The sequence below is a fragment of the Ricinus communis genome, chromosome 7 (assembly GCF_019578655.1).
Source record: "Ricinus communis isolate WT05 ecotype wild-type chromosome 7, ASM1957865v1, whole genome shotgun sequence".
Taxonomy (NCBI): domain Eukaryota; kingdom Viridiplantae; phylum Streptophyta; class Magnoliopsida; order Malpighiales; family Euphorbiaceae; genus Ricinus; species Ricinus communis.
The window spans coordinates 6,815,662-6,833,562 of NC_063262.1; the positions used below are offsets into that span (position 1 = coordinate 6,815,662).

General features: G+C 29.8%; 1 protein-coding gene and 2 long non-coding RNA genes across 3 annotated transcripts; 1 reads left to right on the plus strand and 2 right to left on the minus strand.

The window, feature by feature from the left end:
• Nucleotides 1-47: 47 nt before the first annotated feature.
• LOC125370527 lies at nt 48-3,902 on the plus strand. Its single transcript, XR_007216562.1, has 2 exons — nt 48-316; nt 3,413-3,902. It is a non-coding gene; the product is annotated as an uncharacterized LOC125370527 (long non-coding RNA).
• A 2,839-nt stretch (nt 3,903-6,741) lies between these two features.
• LOC125370509 lies at nt 6,742-8,863 on the minus strand. The gene is made up of 3 exons (XR_007216541.1): nt 8,412-8,863; nt 7,118-7,443; nt 6,742-6,949 (listed from the first exon to the last, which is right to left on the minus strand). It is a non-coding gene; the product is annotated as an uncharacterized LOC125370509 (long non-coding RNA).
• Nucleotides 8,864-13,078: 4,215 nt separating this feature from the next.
• On the minus strand, nt 13,079-16,065 carry LOC8269065 (ras-related protein RABH1e). Its single transcript, XM_002531215.4, has 6 exons — nt 15,791-16,065; nt 15,338-15,408; nt 14,824-14,912; nt 14,293-14,404; nt 13,860-13,950; nt 13,079-13,675 (listed from the first exon to the last, which is right to left on the minus strand). Exons 1-6 carry the CDS (start codon nt 15,905-15,907, stop codon nt 13,532-13,534), a joined length of 624 nt encoding a protein of 207 aa, XP_002531261.1. The 5' UTR covers nt 15,908-16,065; the 3' UTR covers nt 13,079-13,531.
• Nucleotides 16,066-17,901: the final 1,836 nt, after the last annotated feature.

Here is a 17,901-nt window from a genome sequence, read left to right on the forward strand (position 1 = left end):
TAGTTGATCAAGTCGTGTGTACTTCATTTGCAACAACAACAGGCGAGTGAATAAATCTTTTTAGTATTTTCTTTAGATAAATAAAATTAGAGAAATAAGAAAGAAAGGAATTGGCAGGATTTTGTTTACACGTGGATTGCATTTGTCAATAACCAAGACTTACTCTCTAAGCTAAAACTAGAAGCTAAATATCTCTCTCTAAGCTAAAGAACTTAAAATCCCTAAAAATATTGAGAGAGAAATCCAAATGTGTTGACAGTCGAATGGTGGTAGAAATTTAAGGATATTTATACCAATTGTGTTCGAACGAGGTGAGGTGAGTAACCCTTACATTGCATTACTAAAAGGTTAGTTTTTTATTTGGGTTTGGATAATACTGTTAATATATTTAAAAGCATGTCTTGTGGGTTTAATATGGGTTTTGTGTATGTACATTAATTTTTCTGCACAGTGGATTCTTTGTTTGTTAATTTGTTTATTGTTTTGTGTTTATTTGTTTGTTAAATAGTTTATTGCTAATGTCTGGTATGTTGCAGTATGGATGTCTCAGTGAATGTGAGAACTCACCATAGGGGTATATGTTTGTGATGGACCCTAGATTAAGGTACAAGAATGGAGAGTTAAATTTTTTTCCTGTTTCTGACGTTAATAAGCTGCATTATCAAAGGATAGTAAATATGGTTGGTTTATTAGGTTACGGTCATAATCGAAGTTATTTTGGTTAAAGCATGGGGTGATTTAAAAACTGATTTGAAGTACTTTTATAATAATAATGGGATGCTTGACATGCTAAACAATATGAGAGATGGCAAAATAGGTGATTTGTATTGTGAGCATGAAATAGACGTTGCTAATATAATCTCAGAAGTGCCTTTGCTTGGTATGAATGAGGATGATTTAGAAGGTTCAAATATACATGAAAACCTTTTATGGGATTGAATACTGATGCATCAATAGACTTGGAGGAAGTGGATGATTTTGTCATTGATATTGGTAATGGATTAGATATAGATGCACAGGATGAAGAGTTAATGATGGCCAGAGAAAAAAAGAGAGCTTATTTAGAAGAGAAAAGAGTTGTTGGTGGTGTGAGCAGCGAGGGTAAGGAAGAAAATGGAGCTGGAACATAGCAAAATAATGATGATCAAAATCCGAAAGTTACGAATCAAGAATCAATGCAAACTAATGAATCACCTGAAGAATGATGAATCTCATGATAGTTCTGAAGAAGAAACAAATAATAATGGCAACAAAATAGTGAGGAGGAAGAAAATTAAAAAAAATTGTTTATGATCCTTTAACTAAAGTGCAAACTTTTGTAGTAGAAATGGTATTCAAAGATAGAGTACAAATTTGCATGTACTAAATATTCTATTGTTAGAGGTGTTGACATACTTCAAAAGAAATAAGAAAGACAGAGTAAGAGCTGTATATTGCTTCAAGAACTGCCCATGGATTTGCTTTGCTAAGAAGGTAGTACTGAGGATTTTAAAATTAAAAGTTATAACTTTAGGCATAGATGCATGAAAGCTTTCTCAAGTAAAAAGGTCATTTGCAAGTTTCTTGCATTATACTTAAAGGATGTTCTTAATGAAAAACCAAGTGTATAGGTGATTGATTTGCAGAAGAAGGTAGAGGCTGAATTGAAGTTTGAGATTAGATATACCATGTGTAAAAGGGAAAAACAGAAAATCTTAAATGAAATAGAAGGTAATTACATTGATCAGTATGTTAAACTAAATGACTATGATGAGGAGTTAAGAATATCGAACCCTGGATCTACTGTGGTTGTAATGCCTTTAAGAGATACAACGGAGCTAGGGTACTTCTATGTATGTTTTGATGCACTTAAAAAAGAGTGGAAAAAGGGGAGTAGGCCTGTCATAGGTAGGGATGGCTGCTTCTTAAAAACCCACTGTGGTGGGCAACTACTCACAGCAGTTGGTCGCGATGGAAAAAACCAACAAAATCCAATTGCTTAGGGAGTTGTAAAGACTGAAAGCAAGCAAAGTTGGAGCTGGTATTTGAGGTTATTGAAATCAGATTTGGATTTAGGAAATGGAACAGGATTGGCAGTAATTACTGATATGCAGAAGTTACCCCTAATTACACTTTTTTTCTTTAATGTTTCTACTTCTTTTATAGTTTGGTATTGAAATATTGTGATATATTTATAGGGTCTTTTACCAACAGTCAAGGAAGAGCTTCCACTTGCAGAGCACAGTAGTGTACAATGCATATATTTGCAAGATGGGAAAGAAAGTGGAATGGAATTGAACTGAGGAAACAGTTTTGGAAATGTGCAAAAGCCTCATACTATGAGCACTTCTTAGACAAATTAGAGGAGTTGAAGGAGATGGATAGTGGTTCAGTTGATGAGTTAATATAAAGTTAGATGTTGTTGATAACAATATGTGCAAAAACTGCAACAATAACATTTTGGAAGCAAGAAAGTTACATATCATCAAGTTGCTTGAAGAAATCAGGAAGGCTATAATGACAAGAATTTAAGAAAGGAGAATTTGGGTAAGTAGGTGGCGTTCAAACATTAACCCTAGCTACATTAAGCAACTAAAAAAGAATGGACAAAGTATTTAATTGCACAGTTATGGAATGGGGTTGATAGATTTGAGATAGCTGAGGGCAAAGATATACATACACTTGATTTGGAGAAAAGAACTGCACTTGTAGGTCATGGGACCTGACAGGAATACCCTGTCCTCATGCACTTGTGCCATATATCATAGAGGATTAAGCATTGAGGAATTATGTGATCATTAGTATAAAAAGGAAACATATGAGAAGGCATATACACATGTATTATAACAAGTTAGGGGTGAAAGTATGTGAAAAACAAATGGTCTCCCTCCTTTACAACCACGAGAAGTGAAAAAGAAGCCTGACAGACCATAAATATGTAGGAGAAAAGGTCACGAGGAGACAAAGATGAGTGGAAGAATTTCAAAAAGATGTAGCCAAATGAAATGTAGTAAATGCAAGGAGTATGGCCATAATAAATATGGTTGCAAGAATAAAGAGCATTCAGAACCACTTGCTCAATCATCTCATGGGCAGAGGATACAAGAAATGAAATGCAATGTCCCCTTAAGGATTGAATCATTCAGTGAGTCAATATGTATTACTATTGGACAAAGAATTGGAGCCAAAAAGGTTAAAGCTACTGTTAAATCTGTAAGCATGCCGCCTGCTAAAGGCAAAAACCACATAAACATCAAATTGGTATAGTTATAAATGAAGGGAGAGCATCTATTGATTTAAGTCACAATTTTCCTTGATTTTTTCAAAAGACTTATATGTTTTAGGTATGAATTGTTTATGATTTTTCAAGGCAGAGCACACTTTTCTTGAAGAAAATAAGCATGCCAAAGCTAATACCTGTTGATGGTCTTAGAAAAGTTGGCAGATCCAAGCCTTCTTCTACTTGTGAGGAAAACACAGCATATGGTAGATTCAAAGCACCAAGCCTAAGGTGGGACGACAGTCCAATAATTACAAGAGCACAGTTAGATGCAGAAGCACTAAGCAAGAAGGAAAAATGAAAGCAAATTCAAAGGAACCATAAGATACATCTTTCTCAACAGTAATTGGAAGTCAATCATCTTAGTGCAGTAATGCAAGGAATCCACCTTGGAGGGTATAATGTGTTTGAGTGACTTTTGATGGTTTTTTTTAGTACATAGCCGGTAGTTGTTATGGCACAATCATTTTGGAATTGGGGTACATTTTGGCACTTTTTAGCATAAAGATCAACTTAGGAGTATATAATGACACTTTTTGATATAAAGATCAACTTAGGGATATATAGTGACACTTTTTGGTTTATAAACTGGATTAGAGGTATAATTTGGCAGTTGATATATATATTGGCAGATCTTGATACACATTGATAAACTGTTGTGGCTATGTTATATGTTAAACATATATTTTATTTGGCAATATAAAACTATCGAAATTTATGTATTATCTTGATGCTCTTAATGTTGCAAATGCCATTAGCAATGTTCATTGCATATTAAAGTCCGAATACATTTGCATCATTTGTATCATATTACAGATGCATTAACTATTTTGTCAAACTACTACAATAATCTACTAAATCAATACCGATATTAGGGCTGAGCGTGAATCTCGGTAATTCTCGCCCGAACCGAATAACCGTATCGAAAAATACCAGAACCGAAATAACTGAAAGTTTTTATAACCGAATTGAACCAATCCGAATATTTTTACTATAACGGTATGATACTGGTTCTTTAGTAAAAACCGTACCATAACCGATTCGTCTTGTACTGATCCGGACCAAACCGTAGAACCGAATTTTTTACATATATTTATTAATAATTATTTATATTATATAAATAATACATATTAAAAATAACTATAATATTATAAAATACTTTATCCTCTATAAAAAAATTATTTTATATTTATCATTTATATAATTCAAGCAATTGTTATCGAAATAAAAAAATAATACATATTAAAAATAACTATAATATTATAATATACTTTATACTCTATAAAAATATAAGTTATATATATTAATATGTCACATAGTATACTGATACTAGTAAACTAGTATACATATTATAATACTAGATTTAAAGTACTTGAAAGCTAAGTATACCATTTATTATGGTGAAGATGCGGCAAAAAATTTGGAAAAAATGATAAAAACAACTTTAGAGTTGATGGTGGATGAATACAAGATAATTGAGGATCAATTATATATGGGTGAGGTTGTAGGGAGCTCAGAGAAATCTGCATATGATAGCGGGCCAAGTGATACAGAAACAAAAAAAAGAGATTATAAGTTCTTTTTAGAGGAAGAAGCGCAACAAAATTTGTCTGAGATATCTGAGTTAGATAGGTACTTCGAAGAATTTGCAGAAAAATTTACCATTGATTTCAATATCTTAGCATGGTGGAAGGTGAATTCAGTAAGGTATCCTATCTTGTCCAAGGTTGCAAGCGATGTATTGGCTATCCAAGCTTCAACAATAGCCTCTGAATCTGCATTTAGTACTGGAGGACAACTCTAGATCAATATAGAAGTTCTTTACTTCCTACAACAGCGGAGGTCCTCATTTGTTGTCAAGATTGGCTTAGAAGTTCAAATAAACCTATCCAATGAGAAGAAGAAATAGAGGATATTGAAAGCATAGAGCTAGGTAACATTTCTTTACTTCTTACATATGTTTGTTTATTGTTGATGCTGTTAAGTTTTATTCACGTAATTTTTTACTTTTATTGTAAAAATTATTCAAGATCCTGAGATTGGTGAGTCTCTTATGCCAAGATTAAATGTAGAGTGCTAATTTTGAGGGGAGGTAATAACATTCCTTTGCTAATTTTGGACATGTATTTTAGTGCTACATAAAGTTTATAAATTTATTTATTTTAATGATTGTCATCTGCAAAACATTTTTATGCTAGCAGTAACATATATTTTAATGATTTATATTTGAATATTGAATGAATTATTATATTTTCAAGTGACTGAATTGCAAAATAGGTGGTTCAAGAATATGATTACAATTCTAATTCAGATTTTCATACTACTTTTTTTTTGGTTGGTAATCATATTTTCTCTAAATGTATTTGATTAAAGATGAGATTAAAGTTGTAATTTTAAAATTTTTTAGAACCGAAAATAGCACGGAAACGAACTGTATTTAACCGTAAAATTAGTACAATACGGTATTGGATCCTTTTATGTTTGGTATGGTACTGGTACCTTCAATTTTAAAATAACCGAGGTTTAGTATGGTACTGGTGATTTATAAATAACCGAATTGGACCGATCCGTGTTTAGCTCTAACCGACATAGTCCACCATTGCCTAACTAAACATAACACATATATATCATTACAAAACAAAGCACCTATAATACATATATATCATTACAAAACATAACACATATATATCATTACAAAACATAACACATATAAATTTCACACGATCTTTTATTTTTTCTCATTCTCCTTCTTCATATTATAGAACTTTCTCTTCAAAGAAGTCACTTTCATCTCCAAACCATCCAAATTTTTCTTAATTGCTTTCTCACCACAGTCTCTTTCTTCTGCAGCAATAAATTCGACATTCACATTCCTCAGCCTTTCCACCTTTGTCTTAAAATCATTTATCACCTCGTTTGCCCTCCTAGAGAAATCTACATGATACCAAAAGAAATGGCCACATCACTCATGTTTGTAGTTGACCAAGTTGCGTGTACTTTACTTGCCAATTTTATCATTTTAAAATTATAAATAAAGAATAAAAAAGGATTGAAAACAGGTGGAGGCCCATTATAAACAATCAAATTAATATTCCAAAATTGGCAAGTGAAGTACACGCAACTTGATAAACTATAAACATGAGTTGATGTGGCTATTTTTGTTAAGTTAGTGACATAATTGCCCATAATTTCAAAAAATTTGGATAAATTGCCCACTTAAGCCAAGTTTAGGGGGCAAATTGATTTTTTTCATTAAAAAATATTTAAAATGTCAAAAACTACAAATATAGATATTTATTAAATTATTAAAAATTTAAAAATTAGAGTTGTCACGACCCGATCAGTGGACCCATAACCGGCGCTAGAAAATGGGTAGGCTTAAGGCCACCGAAACCCGTAACAAGCCAATAATCCAGACAGACGCATACATGTATATACACTATCTAAATAATCAACAATTCATTCACATAATCACAATGCAGTTAAATTAATCCATTAGCATGCGTACTTAATAATTTTTCTATAATTTTTAACCAACCAAAATAAGATGTAAAATTTCAGGTCCACTAATGCGGAGAGTCAAAAATTTCAAATAATTCGAAATACAAAAGGTAGAATTTAATTACAATAAGTCTGAAGGGAAAGAAATCGGGCTGCCAAGAGAAAGTCGGCGGAGAACCGAGTTGTCACCTGAAAAATTAAAATTGAGACTATCAGCCTCGGGAGTGAATTAAAACCATATATCCTAAACTAAAGTAACCATAAATATAAAATAACTATTTAATAGTACAAAATATCACAAAATAACAAAGCGTGTCATATCGTAATTTTAAAAGAAAATGTACTTTTAACACATACGAGATGAGTACTTCTGCAGAACCCTAAACCTCCAATTTGAGCAGCATTTCGACTTTCTTATTCCAATAATACTGACGCCCAGAGAGCAAGGCTCGACCAAGGTCCTTAAGTCCAGTCTGGTCACTTAAATACCAATATAGCCGGCGCTTAGAAAACAATGTTTGACCATGGATCTTTTTTCAGCAAATCACACTTCCATAGACCTAGAGAATTGTGCTCGACCAGGGCACATCATCGAATATTCCTCTATTATCTGACTCATATTTATACCGGTGCACACACAGTCCTGATGTAGTCATGGGTGGCATGTTTTACTGTTGCCTCATCTAGAGCCACAAAACATTAACATCAGTAATATTACATGCAACATGATACTCAACAATCACGGTAGTAATAGCAGTGCAGTGAAGTAATACAAGTTTATAAAATTAATAATATTTAAACAACATCAACAATGATAATAACAATAATACTAATAATTGAGATGATAATAAATGTTATAGCACAAATAATAATAATAAGAAGAATAATAATAACAACAATAATAATATTAATAATGTTAATGATAATGAAAATAAAATAAATTTAATAATACTTATACTACTAAAATAACTATAATAATTATTCATTTAGGAATTTCATTTAAATGCAGATATGACACATGCGGTAGAATATATAATTGTAACTCATAGTTCTGCCGAGTTTCGCTGTTCTGCTCCTACATTTCGGATGGAGTTGGCTGGACTGACGGATTCTCTATTTACGAAAATAATTAAATTAATAAAATATTCATAATTTTTCATAGGCCTAAACTCCTAGATTAGCCTGTTTAAGAAATTCCGACTGATCCTGACTTAAAAATACGGCAGAACTTTCCTTAAAATATGGACATTTACTCCTTGTATAACGGGTTCAAAACCTGATAAAAAATAATTCAAATATTTCACATTTAATTAAGAGAATTCAGCTACCAAAGCTGCATTATTTTTTTCGACTCAACGACACAACCCAGATCACAATACCATAATTAACAGTTTGGCAAAATAATATTATTTTACGATCCAACAGCCTCAATTTACACAACAAAATAATAATTTTTTCGATAATTAATCTATAGTATTTCTAGGATAAAGCTACTAATTAATTAAATAATTTTATTAATTATTAAAATTTAACAATTAATACACCAAATATTTTTTAATAATTTTAAATAATTTTTCGAGTTCAAAAAAATTATACGATACAAAAATTGAAATTTTGCGTTCGAAAAAAATCAGGTTTTGGAAACCGGTACCGCCAACAGTGTTGGAATTCGAATTCCGAAGCGGCTACGCGAAGCTTGAAATAAGCTGAAGCCAAAAACACCAAATCACAACCTTGCCTTCGTCGGAAACCACTAGATTGCGGTGGGAAGGAGGCTGCTCTGAAGGCTGCCGGCGAAGGAACGGGGATGGGGAGGAGCTATTCCTAGCTTTTGGAGGGCAAGATACTTGATTCTGGCGGCAAATTGGCAAAAGGACGGCAGCAGGTGGCTGGTTGTATGGTGGCAGCAGGGAGGGAGCAACTCCACCCACAAGCTAAAGTCAAATAGCGAGGAAAGGAGAAGAGGAAGACGACCCTGGCGAGAGGTTTCGGTGGCTGCTATAGGTGCAGACGTGGAAACAGAGAAAGTGGTGGGGAGAGGAGGTGTTAGCGTCGGGGGAAGAAGGAAAACGGCGAGGGGCCAAGCTAAAGTAACACTCCACCATATATATATTATATATATATATATATATATATATATATATATATATATATATATATATATTTTAATTGCATAAACAATTAGCCATATTCTTCTAATTTAATACCCCAACAAATTAACATTACTTTAACCCTATAACAATAAAAATAACAGCAATTATAAAAAAACAAAAGGTATTCGATACCTAGTGTAGGTTTAACCCAAGTTAATTAGAAAATAATTATTTTAAAGAAGGCTATTTTAAATAAAATTAATTAATTTATTTGAAACTACAAAATTAAATTAAATTTTTTTAAATTAATATATTTAATTTATTAGATAATATTAGGTTAAATTAAATGGTGCTCAATTACTCATAAAAATATCAATTTACTAAATTACTCCTAAAAATAATAGAAATTAAAATTTAAAAAGACTACGAATATTATAAGAATGATGAAATAAACAAAACGTTGAGTGTTGTATGTATTTCTAAAAAAAAAAAAGTGTAAAAAATTATTTTAATTTTTAAATGAAAATAGAAAAAAAATATAATTCCTTTGAAAACGGGTTAACTTAGTTTTGATTTCTCTATTTTTCCAAGAATGTCGTGTCGGGCAAATGAACAAAATGTTGATATATACATTTAGCCTTACTCGAATATACTCATCGAAAATGAGACACAGACGTTTAATCAGCATCACAAAGCTGAATTTAATTCTACCCCTGATCAAGATCACAAAGTCCTTGATTGAATAAGAAAGTTTCAGTAAAGAAAGATCAATGGATATGCTATCAGCTGAAGAAAGCAAACAACAGCACCTGATCAGGTCCACTTGTAAGCACTTGTACATGTATTTATTTGTGAACCGAGTTACTTGTGAGTAGCTCAGTGAGTTAGATGTAGTGCTAGCTGGGACAGAGAATCTTCTGGATTATTACCTGTATAATAAATATCAGTTGCGATCAAATTAGAACCTAGGCCTTATACCATGTATTCCGAACTACATTGTACCGTGTTCTGGTCAGATATAACACATTGATACACGTTTTTTCTTTTTATTAATGTTGATTAAATCGGTAAATATTTATTAAATATATACTAAATATTTATTGTTTAAACATTAAAAATTTATTGTTTATTAACTTTATTTCACTAAAAAAATATTTGTATCACAATATAAATATAAATATTTGTAGGATAATTTTATTTTAACGTTTTTTTTATTTACTAACTATAAAGATAATTTATATTATATCTATCTTATATATGTCCGTTTAGATAAATTAATGAATATCCATTAATAAACTAATAATTATTATACCTATAAATGATGAATATTTATATCAATCACAAAATTGTTTCAATATATATTACAAAAATAATGAATCTAACTTTTATAAAAAATCAACATCATTTTCAACCGAAAATAAATATTTCACGGCGATTTGAGAAATATATAATAAATTTATAATTACTGAATTGACAATAACAATTAATGAACATGTATATCATAAATGATAAATATTCTTCACTAAAATAATAAAAATTTAAAAAATTGACTGAATATAAAATGGTCATCGATATAGTAAATATTAAATATTAATGTCCATTATAAAAATGTAATATTTTTTATTATAAAATTATCAATTAGATGAAATATTTAAATTGTGAAATATGCAAAAAATTAATTCCATTCACCAATAATATAAAATTTTAGTATATAAAGAGATCCTAAAAGTTATATTATATTAATTTTAACACATAAAATTTAAATTTATGTATAAGAAAATTTGAAAAAGACACTAAAAAATTTAATTTATTATTATTCATAAAATATTACAAAAAATTATACAATATTAATAATTCTATTGAATTTTATTTATAAATTTTATTTATGTTATTATTTAAACTCAAAATAATTATAACAATCATACAACGTATAAATAAAAATTAATTTTTATAAATATGAAAATATTTATTTAATATATATAATTTAAATTTATATAATTTTTATAATTTATTTTATCATAACTTCAAAATCTTAAAAAAAAAAAACAAAACAGTTAAAGTGTGGGACTTATGTCCCGCACATATGTCCCTGCCTCTAGTCACACTGCAAGGTGGACCGGGGTGCAGGGCATAAATTGCCTTACTACTTCCAGTTTGATGAAGGTTACTTGCGGGCGTAAAATAAACTATCTTCTAATTTTAATGAATTAATTCGAGTCAAACATATAAATATTTAGGCTAAAAAAATCTAAATTTAAAAAACAACTAAATTGAACTCCAATAATAAAATTAATAGCCAAATTGAACCTTATTCCTTTATAGTCCGTTTGGTTCACATTTTCATAATTTTTAAGATTAGACTTAATTTTAGACTTAGTTAAGTCATATAATTGCTTATACTTAATATTATTTGGTACAAGTATCATAGGATTAAATTAAATTTTATTTTTGTAATCCTTCGTTCGTTTGGTGGTACTATTTAACTAAATAAATAAATTATTATAATAATTAAATTACCGACACTTTTTGCCTTATATATAAAATTTGTATTTTCTATTTTTTTTTTCTCTCAAAGCGTCTTCTAAGTTTATTCATCTAGTCTGTATCAACTTTTGATTTCAACTATTATTTTTTACTCTAAGATATATCGATATAAGCATTTTAAAGAAATAAAATAAAAACTCAATACTATTTTAGAAATTAAAATCTTATTAATTATGAATTAATAATCTTACTAAATATAGCTTACTAAAGATATAGGAGGCTTGGTTTTAGATACGACTTATCTTATAGGTTAGTTAAGTAATTGGAATTGTTAAGCCCAATTTTTATCATATAACCAAACATAGTTATGTCTTAGTTAAACAATCCCATGTACCAAACCAATTTTTATATTTATAGCTAATCTAGAAATGGAAACAAAGGCCAATTTGATCCTCAACTTTTTCAACTAAGGTCATTTTGCCCCTTTTTCTTAACCTTTTCATACATATTAGCATCAAACTTTTCAAATTTTGGAGCCATTTAGATCCAAATTCTATCAGTCTAGCACATGTCCAAAAATTTGAAATTACTAACATAAAATTTATATTATAATAAAATAATAATAATAATAATAATAATAATAATAATAAAGTTTTAAATTAATTTACTTGAAAATCTGAAATTCTTACCCTTTGATATAAGCAGGGGTGAGTAAAACCGAATAGAAATCGAGAAATCAAATCAAATTGACTAGTTTGGTTTGGTTCAGTTCGGTTATTTTTAAAATTTAGATCGGTTCAGTTTAAAAAAATAACCAAATTGAATAATATTTTGATTTTATTTAAATTTTTTTATTGTAATTGAACCAATAGAAATTTATATAAATATTTAAAATATTATATGTATTTACTTGTTTATAGAAAAATTAATATATTTAACTAAAAAATATATTTATTTGTATATATGAATAATTTTTAATTATTATTTCTGTTGAATAAACATTATATATATATATATATTTATTTATTTAAATATAAATATTTATTGGTTAAATCACAAAAAAATAAAGATTTTCAAACCGATTTACCAAACCGAACCAAATTTTGTTTCAGTTATACTTTATATTTTGATTCGATTCGATTTATAAAATTAAACAATTTGATTATTCGATTTTTATTAAAATTGAGCCAGTCCTTAAATTAAATATCCCTCAGAAGAAGATCTTTTTTACCCTTTGATATAAGTTTAGAAGGAGATTAAATTTTTATCGATGAAGTTATTATTCCACATTTATTTTCTTTCATTTGCCTTTTAACTTCTTTTTCTAATTTTTTTTATATAAATCGCTTTTCCTTAAAAAAATTATTATGGAATGAATTTTAATTCTAATTAAAAATAAATCCAAGAATTAGCAATGTAGTTGCCCTAGAAATACATTAAAGATCAAAACTAATCAAATAAATAAAAGTTGCGTTTCATAAATAATCAAGCGCAGAAAGGAAACAATTGTGCAATACCAAATTCTATTACAGTAACAAAAGAAGATATTATCTGTAGGCAAAACTAATAGAATAATATGTACTGTTATTTGTTAAGTGTTTCAATTTCATTGATTGATTTTTTATTATGATTATTCATGATAACAAATAAACTAACTGATACAAATATAAAACTTAATAAATAATGTTATATATCACTATACTATGAGTTTTGTGCACAAATAGTATAGAAGGATAAGGGAGGAAGAGAATTAAGCTTGTTGATTAACCTGAATTTGGTTTCATCAAACTTGTGAGAAAAAGAAACATTATGTGCCATAATCTTAATCTAAACTTACAAACATAAATGTCCCCCAGTAACCTAAGAATATGCTTCTATGGCAATAAGTTATGAGAAAAAAAGTTCAAAAAATCACTCAGAGAAAAGAGAAGTTTGAAGGGAAAGTACATATATAAAACAAATATAAGAAACACATCAAATTGCTGATTGTACCATCTTGGATTAGACCCACAGTTTTCTGTCCCTTAGACACTTAAAACTTGATGGCATATGCGAGATGCACCATTCTGAGCACATATCTTCTTTGCTGTCGAAGTAGTTTATGACAAAATTGCCATCCGTATTGTATTGTGAATCGAGTATAACTGAGTATTGTAAGTGCTTCAATTTCTCTGTCTCTTTTAAATACAGTTTTCTAACAGGCGCAACCGCCACCCTGCTGCTCATTCTGGGATGAATTGACAGAAGGCTTAAGGTTCACATCGACCATATCTTCCTGTTTCGTTGAAGAAAGTGTTTCCATCCCCGGCAAGGCAGAAGCAATTTTCCTGAATAGAGGCTGCATACCATGTTCACACATTAAAATGGAAGCTACAAAAACTGAACAACCAAAACAAGATGAAAAGCAAGTGCATCAAGTCATGGCTTATGCAAAATGCATAAGATAAATTTTCCAGAGTAATTCCCCCAGAATATTGGAGGAGCTACGTCGTATTATTATAAATTGGAAAGTACAATGTCACCTTAATATTGAATCCTGCTTTTGCACTGGTTTCTATAAACATCACCCCAAACTCCTTAGCCTTGTTATCTCCTTCCTCTATGGACACTTGCCTGTTAAATACATAAACAGCCGAATTAAACAAAATAAATCTGATGATTGCACACCAAACCAAGAATGAATAAATAGACTAGAAAATTGGAAGTTTAAAGAAAAAGCACATGGATGTTTGAAGGACCAAATTAATGGCAAAAAAATTAGTGCCCTTGGATGTGAACTCATGAATGACGCAAAGGAAAATATATATATATATATATATATAACAGATGTGAACTCATGAATGAAGCAAAGGAAAGTAGAAATTGTAATCAGAGTTGCTCAAGTTTCTTGCTCATGCACAAATGCCATTTCAGAAAGCATGATTCTCAAGCACAAATGCATCAGTTAATTCATACCTTTTATCAACAAGATCAGTTTTGTTTCCGACAAGGACTACAATGACATCACTGCCTCGTTCTGTTCGTACCTCCTCAATCCACTTAGAAGTGTTGAGAAATGATTGCCTGTCTGCATGGTTAAATTTCCGAGGGAGTTAACAAGGTTATATTATATGTATGGAACATATTAAAGTTTAAAACTTTTCTGACTAAATTATGGTCACTGAAAGAAAAGAAAATACATGAATATACAAATTATGGAGACATGGACATATACGTGCACATGCTTCTCCATTATTTATTGTTTAATCTTAATTTTTATTTAGCATTATATATAACTTTAGCATGTTAGAACAGCCTGCCTTTTGGAAACCTTTTTTTCTTTATAATCTCTTTAATTATAGCCTTTTAGTTTAAGACAAATCAGTGATGCCTAGTCAGCCAATTCTTGATACATGTTAAAACACATGTATAAAAAAGTTTAATAAGTTCAAAAGTAATTAAAAAAAAGAGCGCCAAGGATACATGTATTGAGCTAAGATTACTCACTTGCTACATCATAGACAATTACAGCGACGGAAGAATCCCTGATATAACTTGGTATAAGACTCCTAAATCTTTCTTGCCCAGCAGTATCCCTGTAAAAAAGAAAAAGAACAAGAAATTTAAAAAACTGGAACTTCAAGGACGAAATGCATCAACACAAGATTTGAAAATATGTGTCGGTCACAAGTGTTCTTCAACACATACACGATAGAATTAAAAGTTGTTAACTGCTATCAGGCATCCAAGAAACATTTGTGATCGACATGGAAACCATAGAGATTAAAACAGAGAAAAGAAGACAACTTAGAGAAAACATAATCGCACTGGGATCAATATATAACATCTTACATAGCAAAATAATTGGCTATCGTATTTCTGATAAAATAATTTTCAAGGAAAATGGAACCTTAAAGAAAAATTTGGTGTGAGAAAAATACAATGAAAAGAATGCCCCATTAGATTTATAATGAAAGATATAAATTTAAAAAGAAAAAAAGAAAAACGAAAGTCTAATCACCAAAGCTGCAAGCGAACAGTTCGATCTTCAAGGTACATTGTTTTTGACAAAAAGTCAATTCCAATTGTAGCCTGCAATTCACAATTTAATTCAACAAAAGAAAATAATAATCAGTTTCAGAAATTGACCTGAATAATGATGTTTAAGGATTCCTATGTGCCATATACCAAGACTTAGTAATAAAAATAAAATTCATATAAATCCAAACACGGAGCAAAAACTAATCAGTTCGATTTGCAGAATAATAAGAGTGTGTTTGTTCGGAAAGTCTAAAATGGAATAATTCATTTCAATTGAATTCTAATAAGTCAAATTACTGTAATTGAAAAGCTTATATTGCAAGAAATGAAAATCATGCGAAAAAGAAAAAGAGATGACTTTGCAAGAACTGAATTGAATTCTAATATTGAACGTGAATGTTTCGAAACAAGTAGAATCGAAAAAGGAAAAGACCTGGTAAGTGGTGTCGAATTTATCGTACATGAAACGAGTGATGATGCTGGTTTTGCCTACTGATTGATCTCCTAAGAACACCAGCTTGTATTTCGCCAGTGGTGATACTGTCGCCATTCTTCTTTTCTTCTTCTTTGTTTTTTTTGTTTTTTTTTTTTTTGGTTTTGTTTAATGGTTTGGATCTGAATCTGATACAATTTTCTCTCTCAGAAATGATACGAACAAACAGAGATGCGATGCCAGAGAGAGAGAGAAGAAGAAGATGAAAAACTTTGAGTTTAATCTTTTTATATATGGACGAGCAGAAACCGCCAACCAACCCACCGCCACGCGGCTTTAGTCAAAACGGTTTTTTTCTTTAAAATTTTCAAAAGAAATTTCAGAATGGGAAAAGCCCTGGTGATATTTATTTTTACTTTCCATTTATTATCTTTATTTGTTAATTCCTAATATTATTATTATTATTATTATTATTATTATTATTATTATCAAAATTAAAGAAAACCACAACTTGAAATTTAAAAAAGGGGAATTTTGTTTTAGTGGACTATTTGATTATAGGATCCTATCTCTATTAATAAAGAAAGATATTTAAACCTAACCAAATTAGGCACTCTATTCATTCACAAAATAAAGAAATGAATTTATAGTTATTTTACAGAAATGAGAATAAATCTGTGTGAGGAACTATTATTAAAGTAAAAACTATTGAAGCGTAATTAGTTGGCACTTGATATTAATTGGGTGAAAGTGTAACAAATTAATATTAAAATAACTAAAATTAATTAGATTTTAGCATAATAAATTATTTATATTTTTATATTTAATGACGTTAAATTTCTAAATGTAATCAGCTAAGAATGAAGCAAACTTAATAAATTAAGCAACATTTTAATAATTCTTTGTCTTTTATTTTATATAATTATTAAATTTTTATTATTTTTGCATTACTGGCGTTCCATATATTTTCTATTGAGTCATGCTATATGAAAGACACGAAAAACCTCTCAAGAAAGTGCAGCAAAATACTTAAATTATAAAAGTGGATAGATAAATCCGGATTAGCTAAGAATAAAGCAAACTTAATAAATTAAGCAACATTTTAACAATCTTTTGTATTTTATTTTGCATAATTACTGAAATTTTCATTATCTTTGTGTTATTGCATTTCAAATGTTTTCTATTCAGTCATATGCTATATGAAGAGCATGAGAAACCTCTCAAGAAAGTGAAGCCAAATACTTAAATTATAAGTATGGATAGATACATCTAGATTTGAGACTTTGTTTAATCTAAGATATTTTCGATAGTTGGAACTTGAGACTTTACTTAAGTTGAGATCCAGCACATATAGGAGATTATAGGATTCGAACCCTTAACCTATCATGAATGCCTCACTCTTAACCACTAGGATAAGGATTCATTGGCTAAGTTGAGACTACTATGAGTTGACTTGGAACATTTAAGAAATAGAGTATATATTCCAACTTGTCCACATTTTTACACAAAGCTCTTTCTCATATATATTTTATAGCATTTCTTACCAATTCAATAGCCGGCGTTTCGTACACGCTTTTGAGTTGTGACAATTCAATTCAATACTTCTCTTTCTTTCTTTTTTCTTTTAGATTCATTATTTCATCTTTATTAGTGTATCAATTCCAAAGAAGGAATAGCAAATGATACGTGCTACCTTTTCATACTTGGTTTCTTTTCTAATTAAAGAAACTTTGTGTAAATTCCACACCAACACATGAATGCAACTGCCATCAAGATCAAAGTTTGCACATGCCAATGGTCTTGGGAAACAGGATCCATTCTTTAAGTGAAAATGGTGAAATTGAGCATAAACAATAATTCTTGAGAGTATGATCGTTAACGTATTTCAATAATGTTGATTATAGTTTACAATTCAAGAATCACTTTAACGGTATGGCTTTCTTTCATATATAAAATTAGATTGGACGAAATACTGGAGGTAACCAAAGATTATTGAGCACTGGAACTTTCTCATTGTTAGCTACTTCCCTTCATTTATCTTTGAAGGAACATTCTCTACATGGCCTTTTCAACCTAAACTAGTTTAACCATTTGCTCAACATACACAAGCT

What these genes read in the sequence shown, in the direction of transcription:
- LOC8269065 (XM_002531215.4), bottom strand. Translation starts at nt 15,907, where the DNA reads ATGGCGACAGTATCACCACTGGCGAAATACAAGCTGGTGTTCTTAGGA. An exon ending in AATTGTCTATGATGTAGCAA is followed by an intron (nt 14,405 to 14,823) that starts GTGAGTAATCTT and finishes TTAACCATGCAG; the next exon opens with ACAGGCAATCATTTCTCAAC. An exon ending in AAGCAGGATTCAATATTAAG is followed by an intron (nt 13,676 to 13,859) that starts GTGACATTGTAC and finishes CATGGTATGCAG; the next exon opens with CCTCTATTCAGGAAAATTGC.